At 46.9% G+C, this 24,460-nt stretch overlaps 1 protein-coding gene across 3 annotated transcripts; it reads right to left on the bottom strand.

The window, feature by feature from the left end:
* Nucleotides 1-5,868: 5,868 nt before the first annotated feature.
* Nucleotides 5,869-22,720, bottom strand: LOC129839641 (protein GPR108-like). Of its 3 annotated transcripts, XM_055907176.1 has the most exons (19): nt 22,441-22,720; nt 20,918-21,028; nt 20,776-20,826; nt 18,055-18,140; nt 17,870-17,949; nt 16,822-16,850; nt 16,519-16,764; nt 16,238-16,300; nt 15,936-16,037; nt 15,695-15,828; nt 13,034-13,109; nt 12,807-12,880; nt 10,956-11,073; nt 10,540-10,670; nt 8,063-8,106; nt 7,859-7,908; nt 7,635-7,718; nt 7,391-7,512; nt 5,869-7,300 (listed from the first exon to the last, which is right to left on the bottom strand). In XM_055907176.1, exons 1-19 carry the CDS (start codon nt 22,525-22,527, stop codon nt 7,213-7,215), a joined length of 1,776 nt encoding a protein of 591 aa, XP_055763151.1. In that variant the 5' UTR covers nt 22,528-22,720; the 3' UTR covers nt 5,869-7,212. The 3 variants fall into 3 exon arrangements, with proteins under 3 accessions (XP_055763151.1, XP_055763149.1, XP_055763150.1); XM_055907174.1 differs by having other exon boundaries at nt 16,519-16,850; XM_055907175.1 differs by having other exon boundaries at nt 16,567-16,850.
* Between the last annotated feature and the right edge of the window lie 1,740 nt (nt 22,721-24,460).

Genomic DNA, 24,460 nt, shown 5'->3' with positions numbered 1-24,460 from the left:
GGCTCTGGGGTCAAATGAAGAGCACTATATAGGGCTCAGGTCAAATGAAGAGCACTATATAGGGCTCAACCCATAGGGCTCTGGGGTAAAATGAGGAGCACTATATAGGGGATAGTGTGCCATTTGGGATGTAAATTAGGTATACTTTTGACATGTTGCTATTAGCAACAACTCCACTGATGTACAGTCCATGTATGATCAGATCTTCAGAGTCAGAGCAGGAAACCTACTTAGAGGCTACTTGTCCCCTTCATAAGCAATACTTAAGGGCCTACGTCATCCCTATGGGGGATCCATAGCCCAATCCCAGATGAACAGGTCTGTTTGGGTCTGTAAGGATCGGAGAGCTTCAAATACCTGCTGGAAGGATTGTTGTGATTGGGTCAGTACATGTCATATTGGAATAGAATCAAGATTATGCATTTACCTATGAAGCCCTCATGCACTGCTTATGAAGGTGCTATGTACTGCTATCGTTGCCACCAAGGATAATAAAATCCTCCTCTGTCTTTTGTCAATATCAATATTTACGAACTGGTGATCTGTTAAATAATAACACAGTAAAACCAAGAACAGACTAAATACGAACATCAGCCGCTCAGTAAAAAGCACTTCAGAAAAATTGAGAAACTAAATTAAAATTCATCCCCAGTTTCTGATTCTGACAAAGTTAAATACATCAGATTCCTTCAATCCCAGTCCTGGAAACCCACAGGCTGTGCAGGGTTTTGTGCCAGCCTAACACACCTCAATCAACTTATCAAAAGGGCTTGATGATTGGATGAAATCAGGTGTGCAGAGATGGAACCAGCATTAAAGAAAAGTGAAATAAACAATATCTTGATATACACTGCTCAAAAAAATAAAGGGAACACTTAAACAACACAATGTAACTCCAAGTCAATCACACTTCTATGAAATCAAACTGTCCACTTAGGAAGCAACACTGATTGACAATACATTTCACATGCTGTTGTGCAAATGGAATAGACAACAGGTGGAAATTATAGGCAATTAGCAAGACACCCCCCAAAAAGGAGTGGTTCTGCAGGTGGTGACCACAGACCACTTCTCAGTTCCTATGCTTCCTGGCTGATGTTTTGGTCACTTTTGAATGCTGGCGGTGCTTTCACTCTAGTGGTAGCATGAGACGGAGTCTACAACCCACACAAGTGGCTCAGGTAGTGCAGTTCATCCAGGATGGCACATCAATGCGAGCTGTGGCAAAAAGGTTTGCTGTGTCTGTCAGCGTAGTGTCCGGAGCATGGAGGCGCTACCAAGAGACAGGCCAGTACATCAGGAGACGTGGAGGAGGCCGTAGGAGGGCAACAACCCAGCAGCAGGACCGCTACCTCCGCCTTTGTGCAAGAAGGTGCACTGCCAGAGCCCTGCAAAATGACCTCCAGCAGGCCACAAATGTGTATGTGTCAGGATATGGTCTCACAAGGGGTCTGAGTATCTCATCTCAGTACCTAATGGCAGTCAGGCTACCTCTGGCGAGCACATGGAGGGCTGTGCGGCCCCACAAAGAAATGCCACCCCACACCATGACTGACCCACTGCCAAACCGGTCATGCTGGAGGATGTTGCAGGCAGCAGAACGTTCTCCACGGCGTCTCCAGACTCTGTCACGTCTGTCACATGTGCTCATGTGCTCAGTGTGAACCTGCTTTCATCTGTGAAGAGCACAGGGCGCCAGTGGCGAATTTGCCAATCTTGGTGTTCTCTGGCAAATGCCAAATGTCCTGCACGGTGTTGGGCTGTAAGCACAACCCCCACCTGTGGACGTCGGGCCCTCATACCACCCTCATGGAGTCTGTTTCTGACCGTTTGAGCAGACACATGCACATTTGTGGCCTGCTGGAGGTCATTTTGCAGGGCTCTGGCAGTGCTCCTCCTTGCACAAAGGCGGAGGTAGCGGTCCTGCTGCTGGGTTGTTGCCCTCCTACGACCTCCTCCACGTCTCCTGATGTACTGGCCTGTCTCCTGGTAGCGCCTCCATGCTCTGGACACTACGCTGACAGACACAGCAAACCTTCTTGCCACAGCTCGCATTGATGTGCCATCCTGGATGAACTGCACTACCTGAGCCACTTGTGTGGGTTGTAGACTCCGTCTCATGCTACCACTAGAGTGAGAGCACCGCCAGCATTCAATAGTGACCAAAACATCAGCCAGGAAGCATAGGAACTGAGAAGTTGTCTGTGGTCACCACCTGCAGAATCACTCCTTTTTTGGGGGTGTCTTGCTAATTGCCTATAATTTCCACCTTTTATCTATTCCATTTGCACAACAGCATGTGAAATTTATTGTCAATCCGTGTTGCTTCCTAATTGGACAGTTTGATTTCACAGAAGTGTGATTGACTTGGAGTTACATTGTGTTGTTTAAGTGTTCCCTTTATTTTTTTGAGCAGTGTATATTTCAACATATGAATCATCTATATTGACAAGAACAGAAGATATATGGAGATGCAAATCAAATGATGAAGATTGAACGGTGGGACTGTCATTACCCTGACCAGGACTCTGATAACTTCCCCCACATAGAGGCTGCTTTCACTGGGGGTGGGACTGTCCCTACCCTGACCAGGACTCTGATAACTTCCCCCATATAGAGGCTTTCACTGGGGGTGGGACTGTCTATCAGTGGGGATGTCTCTGTTCTCTGGTCCAGGGCTGGGACAGTCGGACCCAGTCAGGGACACTGTGGATGTCTCTGTTCTCTGGCCTCTGTTCTCTTCCTAATATTGACTTGCACCTCCTTTTGCCCTCAGAACAGCCTCAGTTTGTTATTGGGGGTACGGACTCTACAAAGGTGTTATTGGGTACGGACTCTACAAAGATGTTATTGGGTACGGACTCTACAAAGGTGTTATTGGGCATGGACTCTACAAAGGTTATTGGGTACGGACTCTACAAAGGTGTTATTGGGTACGGACTCTACAAAGGTGTTATTGGGTTTGGACTCTACAAAGGTGTTATTGGGTTTGGACTCTACAAAGGTGTTATTGGGTTTGGACTCTACAAAGGTGTTATTGGGTTTGGACTCTACAAAGGTGTTATTGGGTTTGGACTCTACAAAGGTGTTATTGGGTTTGGACTCTACAAAGGTGTTATTGGGTTTGGACTCTACAAAGGTGTTATTGGGTACGGACTCTACAAAGGTGTTATTGGGTTTGGACTCTACAAAGGTGTTATTGGGTACGGACTCCACAAAGGTGTTATTGGGTACGGACTCTACAAAGGTGTTATTGGGCACGGACTCTACAAAGGTGTTATTGGGTACGGACTCTACAAAGGTGTTATTGGGTACGGACTCTACAAAGGCGTTATTGGGTACGGACTCCACAAAGGTGTTATTGGGTACGGACTCCACAAAGGTGTTATTGGGTTTGGACTCTACAAAGGTGTCTAATGCGTTCCACAGGGATGCCGGTGCATGTTGACTCCACTGCTTCCCACAGTTGTGTCAAGTTGGCTGGATGTCCATTCTTGATACACAGGGGAAAGCATGAAATCATGAAAAACATGAAAAAAAGCATGAAAAACCCAGCAGCGTTGCAGTTCTTGACACAAACAGGTGCGCCTGGCACCTACCACCATACCTCGTTCAAAGGCACTTATATCTTTTGTCTTGTCCACTCACCCTCTGAATGACACACATACACAATCCATGTCTCAAGGTTTAAAGATCCTTCTTCAACATGTCTCCTCCCCTTCATCTACACTGACTGTAGTGGATTTAACAAGTGACATCAATAAGAGATCATATCTTTCACCTGGATTCACCTGGTCAGTCGATGTCATGGAAAGAACCGGTTTTCTTAATGTTTTGTCCACTCAGTGTATAGATAAGCTATATTCAAAGCAGGTTGTAGACTAGGCTATAGGGGCTCGCTCGGTCTCTGCCACACGTTCCAAACGTCAGCTTTATTTAACCATGTGACAGCCATCATACTGTTAGACATCACATCGTCGGTTAGCAGGTTTTAGTTTAAAACAATAGACGCACAACAAACCCTGGAACAGATCCGTTCAACTCCTCCCTCTGTGCCACAAATGGCATCCTTTCCCCCTTTATAGTGCACTACTTAGGGGATAGGGTTCAAACCATAGGGCTCAGGTCAAATGAAGAGCACTATATACCCCTTTATAGTGCATTACTTAGGAGATAGGGTTCTACCCATAGGGCTCTGGGGTCAAATGAAGAGCACTATATAGGGCTCAGGTCAAATGAAGAGCACTATATAGGGCTCAACCCATAGGGCTCTGGGGTAAAATGAGGAGCACTATATAGGGGATAGTGTGCCATTTGGGATGTAAATTAGGTATACTTTTGACATGTTGCTATTAGCAACAACTCCACTGATGTACAGTCCATGTATGATCAGATCTTCAGAGTCAGAGCAGGAAACCTACTTAGAGGCTACTTGTCCCCTTCATAAGCAATACTTAAGGGCCTACGTCATCCCTATGGGGGATCCATAGCCCAATCCCAGATGAACAGGTCTGTTTGGGTCTGTAAGGATCGGAGAGTTTCAAATACCTGCTGGAAGGATTGTTGTGATTGGGTCAGTACATGTCATATTGGAATAGAATCAAGATTATGCATTTACCTATGAAGCCCTCATGCACTGCTTATGAAGGTGCTATGTACTGCTATCATTGCCACCAAGGATAATAAAATCCTCCTCTGTCTTTTGTCAATATCAATATTTACGAACTGGTGATCTGTTAAATAATAACACAGTAAAACCAAGAACAGACTAAATACGAACATCAGCCGCTCAGTAAAAAGCACTTCAGAAAAATTGAGAAACTAAATTAAAATTCATCCCCAGTTTCTGATTCTGACAAAGTTAAATACATCAGATTCCTTCAATCCCAGTCCTGGAAACCCACAGGCTGTGCAGGGTTTTGTGCCAGCCTAACACACCTCAATCAACTTATCAAAAGGGCTTGATGATTGGATGAAATCAGGTGTGCAGAGATGGAACCAGCATTAAAGAAAAGTGAAATAAACAATATCTTGATATATATTTCAACATATGAATCATCTATATTGACAAGAACAGAAGACATATGGAGATGCAAATCAAATGATGAAGATTGAACGGTGGGACTGTCATTACCTGACCAGGACTCTGATAACTTCCCCCACATAGAGGCTGCTTTCACTGGGGGTGGGACTGTCCCTACCCTGACCAGGACTCTGATAACTTCCCCCATATAGAGGCTGCTTTCACTGGGGGTGGGACTGTCATTACCCTGACCAGGACTCTGATAACTTCCCCCATATAGAGGCTGCTTTCACTGGGGGTGGGACTGTCACTACCCTGACCAGGACTCTGATAACTTCCCCCATAGAGGCTGCTTTCACTGGGGGTGGGACTGTCCCTACCCTGACCAGGACTCTGATAACTTCCCCCATATAGAGGCTGCTTTCACTGGGGGTGGGACTGTCATTACCCTGACCAGGACTCTGATAACTTCCCCCATATAGAGGCTGCTTTCACTGGGGGTGGGACTGTCTATCAGTGGGGATGTCTCTGTTCTCTGGTCCAGGGATGGGACAGTCAGACCCTGTCAGGGACACTGTGGATGTCTCTGTTCTCTGGTCCAGGGGTGGGACAGTCAGACCCAGGTGGATGTCTCTGTTCTCTGGTCCAGGGGTGGGACAGTCAGACCCTGTCAGGGACACTGTGGATGTCTCTGTTCTCTGGTCCAGGGGTGGGACAGTCAGACCCTGGTGGATGTCTCTGTTCTCTGGTCCAGGGGTGGGACAGTCAGAACCATGTCAGAACCAGGTGGGGCAACACATCAGATTCCACTAATAAAGTCTTTATTGATGACTATGACTAATTGATCAGTTGAATCAGCTGTTCTTTATTGATAACTAGAATTTGACTTGACTATAATTAATCAACTATAAAAAGTGATTAGTTCAACCAGGTGTTTTACTGCAGGGCCGGAGCAAAAGCCTGCACCCATACCAGCTCCTACAGAGGAAGGTTGGATAACCCCTGTTCTACGGACAGACAGATACAGACAGACTGGTGTCTCAAACTGCATCTCCAAATGGAAGAAACACACAGCCAAAACACACATCAAGCAGCCAAAACACACATCAAGCAGCCAAAACACACATCAAGCAGCCAAAACACACATCAAGCAGCCAAAACACACATACAGCCAACGTAGTCCAACAGAAGTACCACACCCTGTGTAGTGCACTACATCAGGAACAGGGTTCCTGACCACACCCTGTGTAGTGCACTACATCAGGAACAGGGTTCCAAACCACACCCTGTGTAGTGCACTACATCAGGAACAGGGTTCCAAACCACACCCTGTGTAGTGCACTACATCAGGAACAGGGTTCCAAACCACACCCTGTGTAGTGCACTACATCAGGAACAGCGTTCCAAACCACACCCTGTGTAGTGCACTACATCAGGAACAGCGTTCCAAAACACACCCTGTGTAGTGCACTACATCAGGAACAGGGTTCCAAACCACACCCTGTGTAGTGCACTACATCAGGAACAGGGTTCCAAACCACACCCTGTGTAGTGCACTACATCAGGAACAGGGTTCCAAACCACACCCTGTGTAGTGCACTACATCAGGAACAGGGTTCCAAACCACACCCTGTGTAGTGCACTACATCAGGAACAGGGGGCCAGTTGGGTCACATTAAAACAGAACAAGATACTCTGGATATAAAATATACCAATCACACATCTGGAAAATGATCATCTTTGGAGTCTCGCTTCCTCCGTTCTCCAGAGAGAAGAAAAGGAGAGAGAGGGAAAGGGAGTGTGAGAGAGAGAGGTCATTAGAGGTCCATTCTACCCCAGACCAGACCGTTCTATTCATCCATCGATGAGGGGGGGTGGAAGAGTTCTCTCCCTGGAATGAACCATTAAGACACCAGGCAGGGGTGCAGAGCCTCCAGAAAGTCTCCAGATAAACGAGAGCGAGAAGGTCCAACGACAACTAAAGTCTGTCGTCGTTTGTCTTGTTGCATAGCGAGGCGATGGTTGCTTTAGTAACAGCCACCCAGTTTCAGATCGAGGAGGAAGGAGGAGTGTTGTTTTTGGGGGGGGGGTAAAGGGTGTGTCTTGGTCCATTTCAGTCCCCGTTTCTCTCCAACGCTGAGGGGTTATGGGTGTTTAGAACACCCCCCTCTTCACAAACACACACGCTCTCACAAGGTAGACTCTTTCTGGCGCTCGCGACCATTAGATGTCTTCTTAACTTTAGAGATGCCCTCCAACATCCCGGACTCCGTCAACCTGCAGAGAGGAGAGAGGGGAGAGAGAGGGGTTAGTTTAATACTGAACTCATCCCAGGTGCTACCTCACACAACAACATCCGTCTCTTACACTTCATCCATCTCCACGTCCTCCTCATCCAGGGGCAGCTGGAGGTAGGGGTTGTTGGAAGCCGGGCGGAACTTATACCCCGTCAACACGAAGAAGACCAGAGTAGACACCTCCACTAGGAACTACAGGAGGGAGGGGTAGAGAGGGAAAATAAAACATTCAGACCATCTCTAAAAACAAAGAAGAAATGGCTCAGAGTTTCCCAGTGTGACATCATCAGAAGTGGACGGTGACGGTGTCTCACCTCGTAACACCACTGCCACTGGAAAGGCACCGTCACCTTCAGCAGGATGGCTATGATCCTCGTGAAGTAGATATAACACACTATCTACAAATGGAGAGATGGAGGACGGAGAGAGGGAGGGAGGAGGGAGAGAGAGATTACCCATCATGACATCTTTCAGAACTTTCACAGAAAATAAGGTAGAATTCAAAATATCTGCGAGGAAGAGACAGACGTCTCCTCACCATGACGTAGTAATGTCTGAATAGTTTGAGTTTCTCCAGGTTCATGGCAGCTGAGGGAAACAAAGAGACAGACAGTATTATTACAGACAACAACTGGGAGAGCACCAGCACCAACTACAAGGTTCAAACTACATTTTACTAAGCTATAGTTATTAACCACTGCTAACTGTCCATGAAATGTATCCCTCCCTATAGATGACTCACCTTTTCCATCAGTGCTGGAAGCCTCTTGTAGGTGACGAATAGACCTGCAAACACACACACACATTATCCTCTGACGGCCCGTCAGGGAGGAGCCCCCTTCTCAAACCCAACAGTAATATTCTCCTCTGACGGCCCGTCAGGGAGGAGCCCCCTTCTCAAACCCAACAGTAATATTCTCCTCTGACGGCCCGTCAGGGAGGAGCCCCCTTCTCAAACCCAACAGTAATATTCTCCTCTGATGACCCGTCAGGGAGGAGCCCCCTTCTCAAACCCAACAGTAATATTCTCCTCTGATGACCCGTCAGGGAGGAGCCCCCTTCTCAAACCCAACAGTAATATTCTCCTCTGATGACCCGTCAGGGAGGAAGGAGTCCCCTTCTCAAACCCAACAGTAATATTCTCCTCTGACGGCCCGTCAGGGAGGAGCCCCCTTCTCAAACCCAACAGTAATATTCTCCTCTGACGGCCCATCAGGGAGGAGCCCCCTTCTCAAACCCAACAGTAATATTCTCCTCCAGCTTATATATATATATATATATACACTGCTCAAAAAAATAAAGTGAACACTTAAACATCACAATGTAACTCCAAGTCAATCACACTTCTGTGAAATCAAACTGTCCACTTAGGAAGCAACACTGATTGACAATACATTTCACATGCTGTTGTGCAAATGGAATAGACAACAGGTGGAAATTATAGGCAATTAGCAAGACACCCCCAATAAAGGAGTGGTTCTGCAGGTGTTGACCACAGACCACTTCTCAGTTCCTATGCTTCCTGGCTGATGTTTTGGTCACTTTTGAATGCTGGCGGTGCTTTCACTCTAGTGGTAGCATGAGACGGAGTCTACAACCCACACAAGTGGCTCAGGTAGTGCAACTCATCCAGGATGGCACATCAATGCGAGCTGTGGCAATAAGGTTTGCTGTGTCTGTCAGCGTAGTGTCCAGAGCATGGAGGCGGTACCAGGAGACAGGCCAGTACATCAGGAGACGTGGAGGAGGCCGTAGGAGGGCAACAACCCAGCAGCAGGACCGCTACCTCCGCCTTTGTGCAAGGAGTAGCAGGAGGAGCACTGCCAGAGCCCTGCAAAATGACCTCCAGCAGGCCACAAATGTGCATGTGTCTGCTCAAAAGGTCAGAAACAGACTCCATGAGGGTGGTATGAGGGCCCGACGTCCACAGGTGGGGGTTGTGCTTACAGCGCATACCGTGCAGGACGTTTGGCATTTGCCAGAGAACACCAAGATTGGAAAATTCGCCACTGGCGCCCTGTGCTCTTCACAGATGAAAGCAGGTTCACACTGAGCACGTGACAGACGTGGCAGAGTCTGGAGACGCAGTGGAGAACGTTCTGCTGCCTGCAACATCCTCCAGCATGACCGGTTTGGCGGTGGGTCAGTCGTGGTGTGGGGTGGCATTTCTTTGAGGGGCCACACAGCCCTCCATGTGAGAACAGAGAAGAGGATGAGGTCAACCAGGAACAATCCTCCTAACAGTATACTGACCATATAACAGGGAAGAGGATGAGGTCAACCAGGAACAACACCTCCTCCTAACAGTATACTGACCATATAACAGGGAAGAGGATGAGGTCAACCAGGAACAATCCTCCAAACAGTATACTGACCATATAACAGGGAAGAGGATGAGGTCAACCAGGAACAATCCTCCAAACAGTATACTGACCATATAACAGGGAAGAGGATGAGGTCACCCAGGAACAACACCTCCTCCTAACAGTATACTGACCATACAACAGGGAAGAGGATGAGGTCAACCAGGAACAATCCTCCAAACAGTATACTGACCATATAACAGGGAAGAGGATGAGGTCAACCAGGAACAATCCTCCTAACAGTATACTGACCATATAACAGGGAAGAGGATGAGGTCAACCAGGAACAATCCTCCTAACAGTATACTGACCATATTACAGGGAAGAGGATGAGGTTAACCAGGAACAACACCTCCTAACAGTATACTGACCATATAACAGGGAAGAGGATGAGGTCAACCAGGAACAACACCTCCTAACAGTATACTGACCATACAACAGGGAAGAGGATGAGGTCAACCAGGAACAATCCTCCTAACAGTATACTGACCATATTACAGGGAAGAGGATGAGGTTAACCAGGAACAACACCTCCTAACAGTATACTGACCATATAACAGGGAAGAGGATGAGGTCCACAGCAGATGAGGTCAACCAGGAACAACTCCTAACAGTATACTGACCATATAACAGGGAAGAGGATGAGGTCAACCAGGAACAACACCTCCTAACAGTATACTGACCATACAACAGGGAAGAGGATGAGGTCAACCAGGAACAATCCTCCTAACAGTATACTGACCATATAACAGGGAAAAGGATGAGGTCAACCAGGAACAACACCTAACAGTATACTGACCATATAACAGGGAAGAGGATGAGGTCAACCAGGAACAACACCTAACAGTATACTGACCATATAACAGGAAAGAGGATGGCTCCACAGCAGATGAGGTCAACCAGGAACAGAACCTCCTTCCACAGGGCGTACTCACTAGAGCCCTCCTCTGTAGACTCTATTATGATGTAGGCTACGTTGGCCAGAACCTGGGAGAGGGGGTGGGGGGGAAGAGAGAGAGAGAGAGAGAGAGGGGGGGGGGGGGGGGGGGGGGGAAGAGAGAGAGAGATAGAGAGGGGGTGGGGGGGAAGAGAGAGAGAGAGGGGGTGGGGGGGAAGAGAGAGAGAGAGGGGGTGGGGGGGAAGAGAGAGAGAGAGAGTGTCAAACTGGTGGAAGTTTGCCAGAGATGAAGAATACATCACTAAATCTGTCTCTGTCAGATCATTGGTTAACGAGTCGACTGTCACTTCCACACCCCCCCCCCCCAGGTGTACCTGTAGAGGGATGACGATCATGAAGATCTTCTTCTCCTTGTCTGACAGGATGTATTTAACGAAGGCCCAGCCAGTACCAATCAACGCCAGAGTGATGAACAGCAGAGCCCCCTTCAACCTGCACACAACACGTTATTAAAACGTAACAGGCGCACGTATCAAAACGTAACAGGCGCACGTATCAAACCGTAACAGGCGCGCGTATCAAAACGTAACAGACGCGCGTATCAAAACGTAACAGGCGCGCGTATCAAACCGTAACAGACGCACGTATCAAAACGTAACAGACGCACGTATCAAAACGTAACAGGCGAGCGTATCAAAACGTAACAGGCGAGCGTATCAAAACGTAACAGGCACACGCGTACCAAAACGTAACAGGCACACGCGTACCAAAACGTAACAGGCGCGCGTACCAAAACGTACCAGACGCGCGTACCAAAACGTACCAGACGCGCGTATCAAAACGTACCAGGCGCGCGCATCAAAACGTAACAGGCGCGCGCATCAAAACGTAACAGGCGCGCGCATCAAAACGTAACAGGCGAGCGCATCAAAACGTAACAGGCGAGCGTATCAAAACGTAACAGGCGAGCGTATCAAAACGTAACAGGCGCGCGTATCAAAACGTAACAGGCGCGCGTATCAAAACGTAACAGGCGCGCGTATCAAAACGTAACAGGCGCGCGTATCAAAACGTAACAGGCGCGCGTACCAAAACGTAACAGGCGCGCGTACCAAGACGTAACAGGCGCGCGTACCAAAACGTAACAGGCGCGCGTATCAAAACGTAACAGGCGCGCGTACCAAAACGTAACAGGCGCGCGTACCAAAACGTAACAGGCGCGCGCATCAAAACGTAACAGGCGCGCGTATCAAAACGTAACAGGCGAGCGTATCAAAACGTAACAGGCGAGCGTATCAAAACGTAACAGGCGCGCGTACCAAAACGTAACAGGCGCGCGTACCAAAACGTAACAGGCGCGCGTACCAAAACGTAACAGGCGCGCGTACCAAGACGTAACAGGCGCGCGTACCAAGACGTAACAGGCGCGCGTACCAAAACGTAACAGGAGCGCGTATCAAAACGTAACAGACACGCGTATCAAAACGTAACAGACACGCGTATCAAAACGTAACAGGCACGCGTATCAAAACGTAACAGGCACGCGTATCAAAACGTAACAGGCACGCGTATCAAAACGTAACAGGCACACGTATCAAAACGTAACAGGCACACGTATCAAAACGTAACAGGCACACGTATCAAAACGTAACAGGCACACGTATCAAAACGTAACAGGCACACGTATCAAAACGTAACAGGCACACGTATCAAAACGTAACAGGCACACGTATCAAAACGTAACAGGCACACGTATCAAAACGTAACAGGCACACGTATCAAAACGTAACAGGCACACGTATCAAAACGTAACAGGCACACGTATCAAAACGTAACAGGCACACGTATCAAAACGTAACAGGCACACGTATCAAAACGTAACAGGCACACGTATCAAAACGTAACAGGCACACGTATCAAAACGTAACAGGCACACGTATCAAAACGTAACAGGCACACGTATCAAAACGTAACAGGCACACGTATCAAAACGTAACAGGCACACGTATCAAAACGTAACAGGCACACGTATCAAAACGTAACAGGCACGCATATCAAAACGTAACAGGCACACGTATCAAAACTCTTCTCCCCCCCCCCACACACCCAACAGAACTATCACCCAGACTGAAATAGAAGTCAGACTGACAGGTGGGTAATGTAGTACATGAATCACCCCCCCCCAACAGAACTATCACCCAGACTGAAATAGAAGTCAGACTGACAGGTGGGTAATGTAGTACATGACAGCCCATCCTTCTATGGGGTGTCCCTCCGTGTTGATGAAGTGGTAGTTGATCTGAGAGAGGAGAGGAACATTTTAGAGGATATTCCATTGTACATCACAGTCAATTGTAATTTAGTGGTGTCGGTGAGGTGGAGGATGTATGTGGAGGTCCGTGTGTGTGGGTTGCTCTGTGTGTGTGTCTACATGTGTGTCTGCTGTACTCACGCTATGGAAGACCAGGGAGATGGACTTGGTGAAGGCCAGAGCTGCCATCAGCCAGTGGATCTTAAACACACTGTACCTACAGGAGAGGAGAAGAGGGAGGAAGAGAGGAGAAGAGGGAGAGAGGAAGAGAACAAGAGAGAACAAGAGAGAATAGCAGAGGAGAAGAGAGAACAAGAGAGAATATCAGAGGAGAAGAGAGAACAAGAGAGAATAGCAGAGGAGAAGAGAGAACAAGAGAGAATAGCAGAGAAGAGAGAACAAGAGAGAATAGCAGAGGAGAAGAGAGAACAAGAGAGAATAGTAGAGGAGAAGAGGAAAGGAGAGAATAGCAGAGGAGAAGAGAGAACGAGAGAAATGAGAGAATAGCAGAGAAGAGAGAAAGGAGAGAATAGCAGAGAAGAGAGAACGAGAGAAATGAGAGAATAGCAGAGAAGAGAGAAAGGAGAGAATAGCAGAGGAGAAGAGAGAACGAGAGAAATGAGAGAATAGCAGAGAAGAGAGAAAGGAGAGAATAGCAGAGGAGAAGGGTTATAAACTGTTTACTGTGTGAGTTCCTATGTATTTTCCATATAAAACAATGGCTTGACTTTTGATATTACCCTAAAAAGTTTACAACTTTTGAAAAAGGTTTGTTGTGGCTACTAGCCTCCTATACTGGAGGCCTACGATACGAAGGCAGCGCGGGAGGCCTACGATACGAAGGCAGCGCGGGAGGCCTACGATACCAAGGCAGCGCGGGAGGCCTACGATACCAAGGCAGCGCGGGAGGCCTACGATACCAAGGCAGCGCGGGAGGCCTACGATACCAAGGCAGCGCGGGAGGATTACGATACCAAGGCAGCGCGGGAGGCCTACGATACCAAGGCAGCGCGGGAGGCCTACGATACCAAGGCAGCGCGGGAGGCCTACGATACCAAGGCAGCGCGGGAGGCCTACGATACTAAGGCAGCGCGGGAGGCCTACGATACCAAGGCAGCGCGGGAGGCCTACGATACCAAGGCAGTGTGGGAGGCCTACGATACGAAGGCAGTGTGGGAGGCCTACGATACGAAGGCAGTGTGGGAGGCCTACGATACGAAGGCAGTGTGGGAGGCCTACGATACGAAGGCAGTGTGGGAGGCCTACGATACGAAGGCAGTGTGGGAGGCCTACGATATGAGGGCAGTGTGGGAGGCCTACGATACGAAGGCAGTGTGGGAGGCCTACGATACGAAGGCAGTGTGCAGCAGCGCTCAAGACTGACAGTTGAACTTGAGGCGAGGAAGAATGTTTTAGTAACCAAAATTACTCCTATAATTTAACAATATAATACTGATCATAATAAAAAAATATATATATATACTCTGACCGAAGATTAACGAATTAGCCTTCTCCTGTACACCTATATGTAATAATGCTTCACAAGTGTTTGTTTCTCCTGTACACCTATATGTAATAATGCATCATAACAGTGTTTCTCCTGTACACCTATATGTAATAATGCATCATAACAGTGTTTCTCCTGTACACCTATATGTAATAATGCATCATAACAGTGTTTCTCCTGTACACCTATATGTAATAATGCATCATAAGTGTTTCTCCTGTACACCTATATGTAATAATGCATCATAAGTGTTTCTCCTGTACACCTATATGTAATAATGCATCATAAGTGTTTCTCCTGTACACCTATATGTAATAATGCATCATAAGTGTTTCTCCTGTACACCTATATGTAATAATGCATCATAAGTGTTTCTCCTGTACACCTATATGTAATAATGCATCATAAGTGTTTCTCCTGTACACCTATATGTAATAATGCATCATAAGTGTTTCTCCTGTACACCTATATGTAATAATGCATCATAAGTGTTTCTCCTGTACACCTATATGTAATAATGCATCATAACAGTTTGGGGGGTGGTTGTATTTATCAGTTACTTGTTTCTTGTACAAGAGTGTAATGGCAATGTGTTTGTTCATATCCCGACCCCCCCCCCCCCCAGACACACCCGCAGGGACTGGGGTCACGGCCAGGGAGACCATTGTCCAGCACCCCTAGAGCAAATGGGGTTAAGTGCCTTGCTCAACGGCACAGAGGCAGATTTTTAACGTTGTCGGTTGCGGGATTCAAACAAGCAACCTTTCGGTAAGTGTCCAAAACCCTCTAACCTTGAAGCTACCTGCCGCCCCCGTTCAGCATACACAGTAGCCTCTCTGACAAGGACAAAGAAATGCATGTCGGTGTCGTAGCATGCCGCCGTGTGTACGTGTACCTGTGTGTGTGTGTGTGTGTGTGTGTGTGTGTGTGTGTGTGTACCTGTGTGTGTGTACCTGTGTGTGTGTACCTGTGTGTGTGTACCTGTGTGTGTGTACCTGTGTGTGTGTACCTGTGTGTGTGTGTGTGTGTGTGTACCTGTGTGTGTGTGTACCTGTGTGTGTGTGTGTGTGTGTGTGTACCTGTGTGTGTGTGTACCTGTGTGTGTGTGTACCTGTGTGTGTGTGTACCTGTGTGTGTGTGTACCTGTGTGTGTGTGTACCTGTGTGTGTGTGTACCTGTGTGTGTGTGTACCTGTGTGTGTGTGTACCTGTGTGTGTGTGTACCTGTGTGTGTGTGTACCTGTGTGTGTGTGTACCTGTGTGTGTGTGTACCTGTGTGTGTGTGTGTGTGTGTACCTGTGCTTCAGCAGTGTGTAAACCCAGACCATGGCTATAATGAAGAAGACTCCAGCCATGAAGATGTAGAGACGAGGGAGAGGGATCTCTGCTGCTGACAGGTAACCTCCTGGGTTCTTCTCCGTCACCTCCACCTGGACACACACACACACACACACACACACACACACACACACACACACTCATTTAGAAAACACTAAGAAGTGAAAACACTAACAAGGTAATACAGAACACCACTCACGTTGAGAGTGTAGGGGTGGTTGGTGCCTGGCAGAATGTTATCACAGTAGTGGAAGTCCAGGTTGTACAGGCCCTCATCCAACTGGCCAATCACCATGTGGAACTGTGGAGAGGGAGGGGCCACGGTCAGCTGTCACTCAAATAAAACACCCAGCAGTGTGAAGGTTGAACAATGTGTGGAAGACTAAAAGCTGTAGAAAAGTTGGAGAATTATTTGACAGTGTCTGTAAAAAGGTTGTTTTAAGGTTCTGGGGAAGACGTTTGAAGGTTGTGTAAAGGTTGTGTAAAGGTTAGTGGACTCACGCTGAAGCTGTAGGAGCCATTGATTTTCTGCACATCCAGAGTCAGCCCGTTGATCCGCCCCACCTGGAGAAACATACAGTCCAGAAGTTACACACACACACACACACACACACACACACACACACACACACACACACACACACACACACACACACACACACACACACACACACACACAGAGACACACACACACACAGAGACACACACACACACAGAGACACACACACACACAGAGACACACACACACACAGAGACACACACACACAGAGACACACACACACCTGCTTGGTAGGTTTTTTAGTCTCCATTTTGTCCAACTCCAGCTTTACTTTTTCCTCCTTGGGTTCTGGCTTCTCTTCCTCCGTCGTCCCCTCTTTCTTCTCTTCCTCCTTCGTCCCCTCTTTCTTCTCTTCCTCCTTCGTCCCCTCTTTCTTCTCTTCCTCCTTCGTCCCCTCTTTCTTCTCTTCCTCCTTCGTCCCCTCCTCTTTCAACCCTGCATCTTTCTCCTCTTCCTCCTTCGTTCCCTCTTTCTTCTCTTCCTCCACATTACTCTTCTGTACTGTCTCTTTCCAGTTCGCAGAGTCATTGACAGCCGCTCTTCTTCTCCTGGAACCTGAACACACAGCCAATCAGAAGACAGCACATAATGATGATGATAATGATGGTGAATAAACTCTAACCTTGATACTCTGTAGTCAGGTTATATATAAAAACAACAGGTTATATAAAAACAACACTACTCTGTAGTCAGGTTACATATAAAGACAACAGGTTATATAAAGACAACAGGTTATATAAAGACAACACTACTCTGCAGTGTTTTTGTGTTGGGCCCCTGGAGTTCAGGCCCCCAGACAGCATACGACCACATAAGTCTTTCCTTCAATCATTATTCTTGATAAGAAACAGTAGCTACAGCCTCACGGCAAAATGTGTAGAACAGCATGAAATTAGCTCATGGATTCTTGAAAGTTGAGACAAACTGAACATGTGTGAAATTGTATAAGGGAAAACATTTGCTTTGGGAATGTTCCTATTACTTTCTATATTATTCATTTCCATTTCGGTTCTATTCCTGGAAATTCTCTTTTTTGGTGCAAAGGATCCCAATTTCAAACGCTCCCAATAAAAATTCTAAAAACTGGCAATAATGAATATTAACTGACAAAATATTATATGTAGTTTCTTGCAATAGCCCTAAAGAATATTTCTCTCAAAACTGATTCCTAAAAGATTTGTCCAGAGATATAGTCAACTCCGTCAGATTAGTCTAAAATCTTAAATGAATCAGGAATGCGCAGGGGCAGCTATACCATAAGGACCCTGTTTTTAATGACCTCAGTACATGTAGAGCAGCAAGACCACTCATGGTCTGTAAAGGTCATCATGTTCTGTACACTCAGTGTATATATATATTTATTATTAAGACAAATATTTGTGGGGAAAACAGTTGAGATTGTCCCATCTTTCAAGAATCTCTGAGCTCTCAGCCTCATGGCTCAGCCTCAAGGCAAAATGTGGAAAATAGCCATGAGATTAGCTATAAAACGACAGTTTTCTGCACCGTGGCACCCCCCCCCCCTCCCCTGCTATCGCATTGTGTTGTATTGACGGGAGGTATATAGTGCTGACCTGAGTCTTTAGTGAGTGTCTTGTCTGTCTTCAGCTGGGTCAAGACGCTGTCCTGGTCTCCGTAAGACCTCACATTGACTCTACAGAAGACAGGAGGACAGTTAGTGTTTGACACATACACATGTTTTCACTGGGCACATAAACACAGCTGATTTGATCTCACCCACACAGACAGAAAACCCTACCTGAGGTTGTTGGTGTCAATGAGGAATAAGAAGAGGGGCTCAACACTGCTTTGTTTGCTGAGCGGACACACCTGTGTTTCCTCCGCCTGGAGAACAAACATGACAACCTTACCACAACCTTTTAGAAACATTACATTAATAATATAATGAATCCTACCTTTGAAGCACATCTCAAGAACAGCAGACCCTTTTCCTTTCTTCCTGTGCCAATCAGATTTGCCTAGACCAATCAGGTTGCTAGGTAACATGACTGAACAACATGATTTGTTATCAAAACAATAATAAGCGACCCGGGGAAAAGTTTAAAGCGCCCCGCGACATGGTTTAGGAAATTATATCAAACTCATCAGACTGGCGTGGCCTGTGTGCTCTTGGTTATACCAGGGATTAAATGATAACCAACTTCGCTCACTCTGCTCCAATGTATCGAATGTACAAGTGTAAGAGCAGCAGACTGATCAGGGTCTGCATCGCCATCATGGCTCCAAACTGATGGAGGAATAGATGAGCAGGGAGAGCTGACGGAGAGAAGCAGGTGAGTGAGGTCTGGTAGGGGATGAGACCGGCGGATTACAGCTGCCACACGCGATATGCGCATGAAAGTGAAGTGGACATTGTTGGACCGGTGCATATAACAGACTAGTTGCTGTTGCTTAAAACATTTCACCAAATGTATAAAACACAACTTTCTAATCATTTTATAACAGGACCCAGCGGCTTCTTTAGATCGTATGGCAGAAACAATGTGGTTAGTATCATATGAAACGGTACTAAAACAATGTATTATCTAGTATATCTACTGATAGTATAACATAAATGTGAGTTTCTCAATATGCACACTACCGTGCTCCACACTCACGCTCCAAGTGCTTTCTCCGAGGTTGAGAATGTGAGGACGAGAGTGTGGAGAACACAAAAAAACAAGTACATTTCAGCAGCACTCCCCCTAGTGTATTACCTCACGCTGCACCTCCCCCTAGTGTAATACCTCACGCTGCACCTCCCCCTAGTGCATTACCTCACCTCCCCCTAGTGTATTACCTCACCTCCCCCTAGTGTATTACCTCACCTCCCCCTAGTGTATTACCTCACGCTGCACCTCCCCCTAGTGTAATACCTCACGCTGCACCTCCCCCTAGTGTAATACCTCACCTCCCCCTAGTGTATTACCTCACGCTGCACCTCCCCCTAGTGCAATACCTCACGCTGCACCTCCCCCTAGTGCATTACCTCACGCTGCACCTCCCCCTAGTGCATTACCTCGCCTCCCCCCAGTGCATTACCTCGCCTCCCCCCTAGTGCATTACCTCGCCTCCCCCCTAGTGCATTACCTCGCCTCCCCCCTAGTGCATTACCTCGCCTCCCCCCTAGTGCATTACCTCGCCTCCCCCCTAGTGCATTACCTCGCCTCCCCCCTAGTGCATTACCTCGCCTCCCCCCTAGTGCATTACCTCACCTCCCCCCTAGTGTATTACCTCACCTTCCCCTAGTGTATTACCTCACCTCCCCCTAGAGTATTACCTCACGCTGCACCTCCCCGTAGTGTATTACCTCACGCTTCACCCCCCCCCCCTACTGTATTACCTCCCCTCCCCCTAGTGCATTACCTCCCCTCCCCCTGGTGCATTACCTCCCCTCCCCCTGGTACATTACCTCACCTCCCCCTAGTGCATTACCTCACCTCCCCCTAGTACATTACCTCCCCTCCCCCTAGTGCATTACCTCCCCTCCCCCTAGTGCATTACCTCCCCTCCCCCTAGTGCATTACCTCCCCTCCCCCTAGTGCATTACCTCACCTCCCCCTAGTGCATTACCTCACCTCCCCCTAGTGCATTACCTCACCTCCCCCTAGTGCATTACCTCACCTCCCCCTAGTGCATTACCTCACCTCCCCCTAGTGTATTACCTCACGCTTCACCTCCCCGTTCACTGAACCTTCTCCCAGCCAGGACAATGGCAACAATAGAGACCAAACAAGATATACACAAAGCAAAAGTCTTACTTCATAATTATCAGCTAGCTATATGTGAATCGTAATAAATGTTGTTAAACAGATAGTTTAACAGGCAAAAATGACGTAAGACTAATGTTAAGCAAGGTAGATTCTTTGTGGGTAGCTAGCTAGCTAACAGTAGTAGCTAGCCAGATAATGTTAGCACTATTGAATTACTATGGGCTTGCGATCTACGCTCACTACAGTGGGTATCGTGGGCCGGTAAACATGCCAAAATGAACACATGTATTTATTAAACGTATCAAGACAAAATATTGTATTCAGGGAACATATGAGATGTGAATATAGGCAACATTTGCTTCAGATCAAATCATTAAAAAAAACTTTTTTACGGTAGTTTTTTTCTTGAGTTCTTTCATATTTCTGTTCATTGACGCGTGATATTTTGATATGTTAAAATACGAACAAAAATATGGAACAAACGGAGTACACACCTGAGAAGTGCCCTTCGCGCTCCGTTTCACTTTGATTTGGACTCATGTTCTGACCCTCCAGTGCTCGGAGCACGCTAGATTGCATTTTGAGAAACACCCAATGTCTCACATAGTAGCCTATATCTCACCTCCATATCTACTGACAGTAATACCTATACCATGGTGTTGTTGAACAGCCCATTTTGATTGGCTGGCGGGGAGTTCTAGAGAGTGCATTCATTTCAGATAACGGGACAGTTGCCAAAGTGATTTGGTTTGATGAGATCTACTCACTGTGTAGGACAGCACTCCATTAACACGTGACTTGGAGAGACTGAATCCCACCTATATGGAGAGAGAGAAAACAATGATACAATTCACTAAGTGGAGACAATATAGCCAGAGAGCAAGCTGCACACTCGCCAGTTGTTCTTACAGGGTGCTTGCTGTTGTCCTCAGGCAGTCTCAGGGAGAGAACGTTGACGTCCAGAGTTCCGTCGGCAAAGAAACCAAAGGTGTTGAGATGAACCACAAATCTAGTGTCATTCTGAAAGAGATGGAGGGAGAGAGAGAGATGGAGGGAGAGAGATGGAGGGAGGGGAGAGAGATGGAGAGGTGGAGGGAGGGGAGAGAGATGGAGAGGTGGAGGGAGAGAGAGAGAGAGGTGGAGGGTGAGAGAGAGAGGTGGAGGGTGAGAGAGAGAGGTGGAGGGTGAGAGAGAGAGGTGGAGGGTGAGAGAGAGAGGTGGAGGGTGAGAGAGAGAGGTGGAGGGTGAGAGAGAGAGGTGGAGGGTGAGAGAGAGAGGTGGAGGGTGAGAGAGAGAGGTGGAGGGTGAGAGAGAGATGGAGGGGAGAGAGAGATGGAGGGGAGAGAGAGATGGGGGGGAGAGAGATGGAGAGGTGGAGGGAGAGAGAGAGAGATGGAGGGAGAGAGAGATGGAGGGGAGAGAGAGAGAGGTGGAGGGGAGAGAGAGAGGTGGAGGGTGAGAGAGAGAGGTGGAGGGTGAGAGAGAGATGGAGGGGAGAGAGAGATGGAGGGGAGAGAGAGATGGAGGGGAGAGAGAGATGGAGGGGAGAGAGTGGGAAGGATGGGGCAAGAGGGATGGGGGGCAAGAGGGATGGGCAAGATGGATGGGGGGTGGCAAGAGGGATGGGGGAGAGGCGGGTTGGAGGAAGGAGTGGGGGGGAGGCCGACGTGGGGAGAAAGGAGGAGGGAGAGAGGGAGATGGAGGGGAGAGAGTGGGATGGATGGGGCAAGAGGGATGGGGGGGCAAGAGGGATGGGGGGGGGCAAGAGGGATGGGGGGGGGGGGCAAGAGGGATGGGGGGGGGGGGCAAGAGGGATGGGGGGGGGGGCAAGAGGGAGGGGGGGGGGGGGCAAGAGGGATGGGCAAGAGGGATGGAGGGGGGAGGCCGAAGTGGGAAGAAAGGAGGAGGGAGAGGTGGCATTTGTTATCCAAGTATGACAAATATCAATGTGAAAAATGGATCATGAGTAGTCCAACGCTCTAACCACTAGACTACCTGCCGCCCCACCATGACAACATCACGAGAACACTGATGCTGTAGCTAGTGTATCTAGCTAGCCATCTGAATGCGTTAACATCTCAGCAAATATAACGTTAATCAGCTAGCTAACTAACCATTTACTAGTTGTTTAGCTGCAACGTTTATATGACAGTCAAGTGTAAAAATCACAGACACATTGAAAGGTTAACAAGCTATTTAGTTGGCTGGCTAAGTTACGTGATTAGTAGTAGCTAGCGAACAGAGTTGCAGAAATCCCCTGACGTAGGTGCTATAAAAGTGCTACACGTTAGCTAACTAGCTTAGCTATGGCTGTTACATTTTTGGAACTTTGCTACCACTATCCCAATCTCGCATATTATTGGCTTTAAGTACACACTACCTGAGAACACATTATTTGAAGTAACGTTAAAGCAAGATTGATGTTGTTTTACCTTTAGGGCGAGTTTGTGTCTTCTTGCTTCGCAAAAGACCAGCACGAGTACGAAAACCGCTAAACCAACGCCCCCATGTCGTCCCATGGTAGCTAACTAGACGGCTGGTAATATGTTACACAGCTAGAGTATACACCTATTCACTACAGAATAAATTATATTCCTTGATAACGAGTGAAAATAATCAATTTACCAAAACTATTTTGCTTCCCTAGTTCACACTTCCTGGTATCATTGCTACTTACACGTCACCAGAGTAACCGGTGACCCCTCTGCTACGGTGCTCCCAGGCGGGGGGAGGGTGTAGGACAAGAGAAAACACTCGTTGAGGTTTAAACAGTCTTCTCCGAACACTGAATACAGTTTCATGAGAAATAATTACTGTTGTAAATGTTTGTTCTCAATGCATCAGTCAGGTTTAGACTAAAATAAGGCAGTCCAATGATGATGACTGCACTTTGGGACCTGTGACCACAATAATCTCATAACAGTTTTTCTTAATTCAATGAAATTAAGGATTTAATGAATGAATGGATCAGATAAATGTGTTTGTGTAGGGATAATGACGTAGAAATATTAAAAGCTTAAAAATATATAAAAATACCTTAGTCTACTATAAATCAAATGTTTATTAATCACAGGCACAGAATACAGCGGGTGTAAATGGCACAGTGAAATGCAAGCTCCTATATACAAAGATATAAAACATATTTCCCTTAAAGCTCTGACGAAGGCCATGAGGCTGAAATGTAAAGCTTATTAAAGAGCAGTGATACTATCAAGAGCAGTGTGCGGGTTTCTTCTTTTGTTTACTCATATTATTCAACCATTAAAAAGCAAAGTCTCTCCATGCTCTGGACACTACGCTGACAGACAGAGCAAACCTTCTTGCCACAGCTCGCATTGATGTGCCATCCTGGATGAGCTGCACTACCTGAGCCACTTGTGTGGGTTGTAGACTCCGTCTCATGCTACCACTAGAGTGAAAGCACCGCCAGCATTCAAAAGTGACCAAAACATCAGCCAGGAAGCATAGGAACTGAGAAGTGGTCTGTGGTCACCACCTGCAGAATCACTCCTTTATTGGGGGTCTTGCTAATTGCCTATAATTTCCACCTTTTGTCTATTCCATTTGCACAACAGCATGTGAAGTTTATTGTCAATCAGTGTTGCTTCCTAAGTGGACAGTTTGATTTCACAGAAGTGTGATTGACTTGGAGTTACATTGTGTTGTTTAAGTCTTCCCTTTATTTTTTTGAGCAGTGTATATTACAGTCCCAGTGATGTTTTTTGTAAACGCTACACGATGTGCATTTGAAAAGCTCTTCATTCTTTGGCAGAAAACCCCTAAGTGAACTGTTCACTCATCATGGGATGTTGAGGCTGCACATTCAGACCTTTAGAGGTGGATCAGCTTTCATATTGCAGATTGATTGTCACTTCCATCAATGTAATTGTCTGCATCATTTCTTATCGCCCATATACATTTTTTTGTAAATATATATATAAAAATCTATATATTTAAAAAAATATATTTTCCTTTATTATTTTCCCCTAACCCTCCCATCCCTCAGCCCCACTCAACGCCTCCCATCTATCTCTGAAGACCATCCAGTCCCTTCAACACCACTCAACCCCTCCCATCTACCTCTAAACACCATCCAGTTTTGATTTCTATTTGCCATATATTTTTCAACTGTGCTGTAATGTTTCACAAAATTTCAGAAACTTTCTATTCTCACATTTGTGGCAAGCAATTGTTTTGGCAAATCATTATTGTCATTCATCCTATATTGTCCCTAACACCATTACCTCAAAGCAACATATGTAGGATACTCACACCCACAGTCATATACACTATCCACCCTTCCCCCACAACCACAGACGTTCAACAGTTGTTCCATCCCCGAGCCCAACTTAAGAGAAGACTTGATGTGCAAATGCATATACAGTTGTAGACAAACTGTATACAGTTGTAGACAAACTGTATACAATTCAGACATTGTTTGTGAACTTCTCC

This window comes from Salvelinus fontinalis, chromosome 40, assembly GCF_029448725.1.
Source record: "Salvelinus fontinalis isolate EN_2023a chromosome 40, ASM2944872v1, whole genome shotgun sequence".
Taxonomy (NCBI): domain Eukaryota; kingdom Metazoa; phylum Chordata; class Actinopteri; order Salmoniformes; family Salmonidae; genus Salvelinus; species Salvelinus fontinalis.
This window is presented reverse-complemented; position numbering and strand designations above follow the sequence as displayed.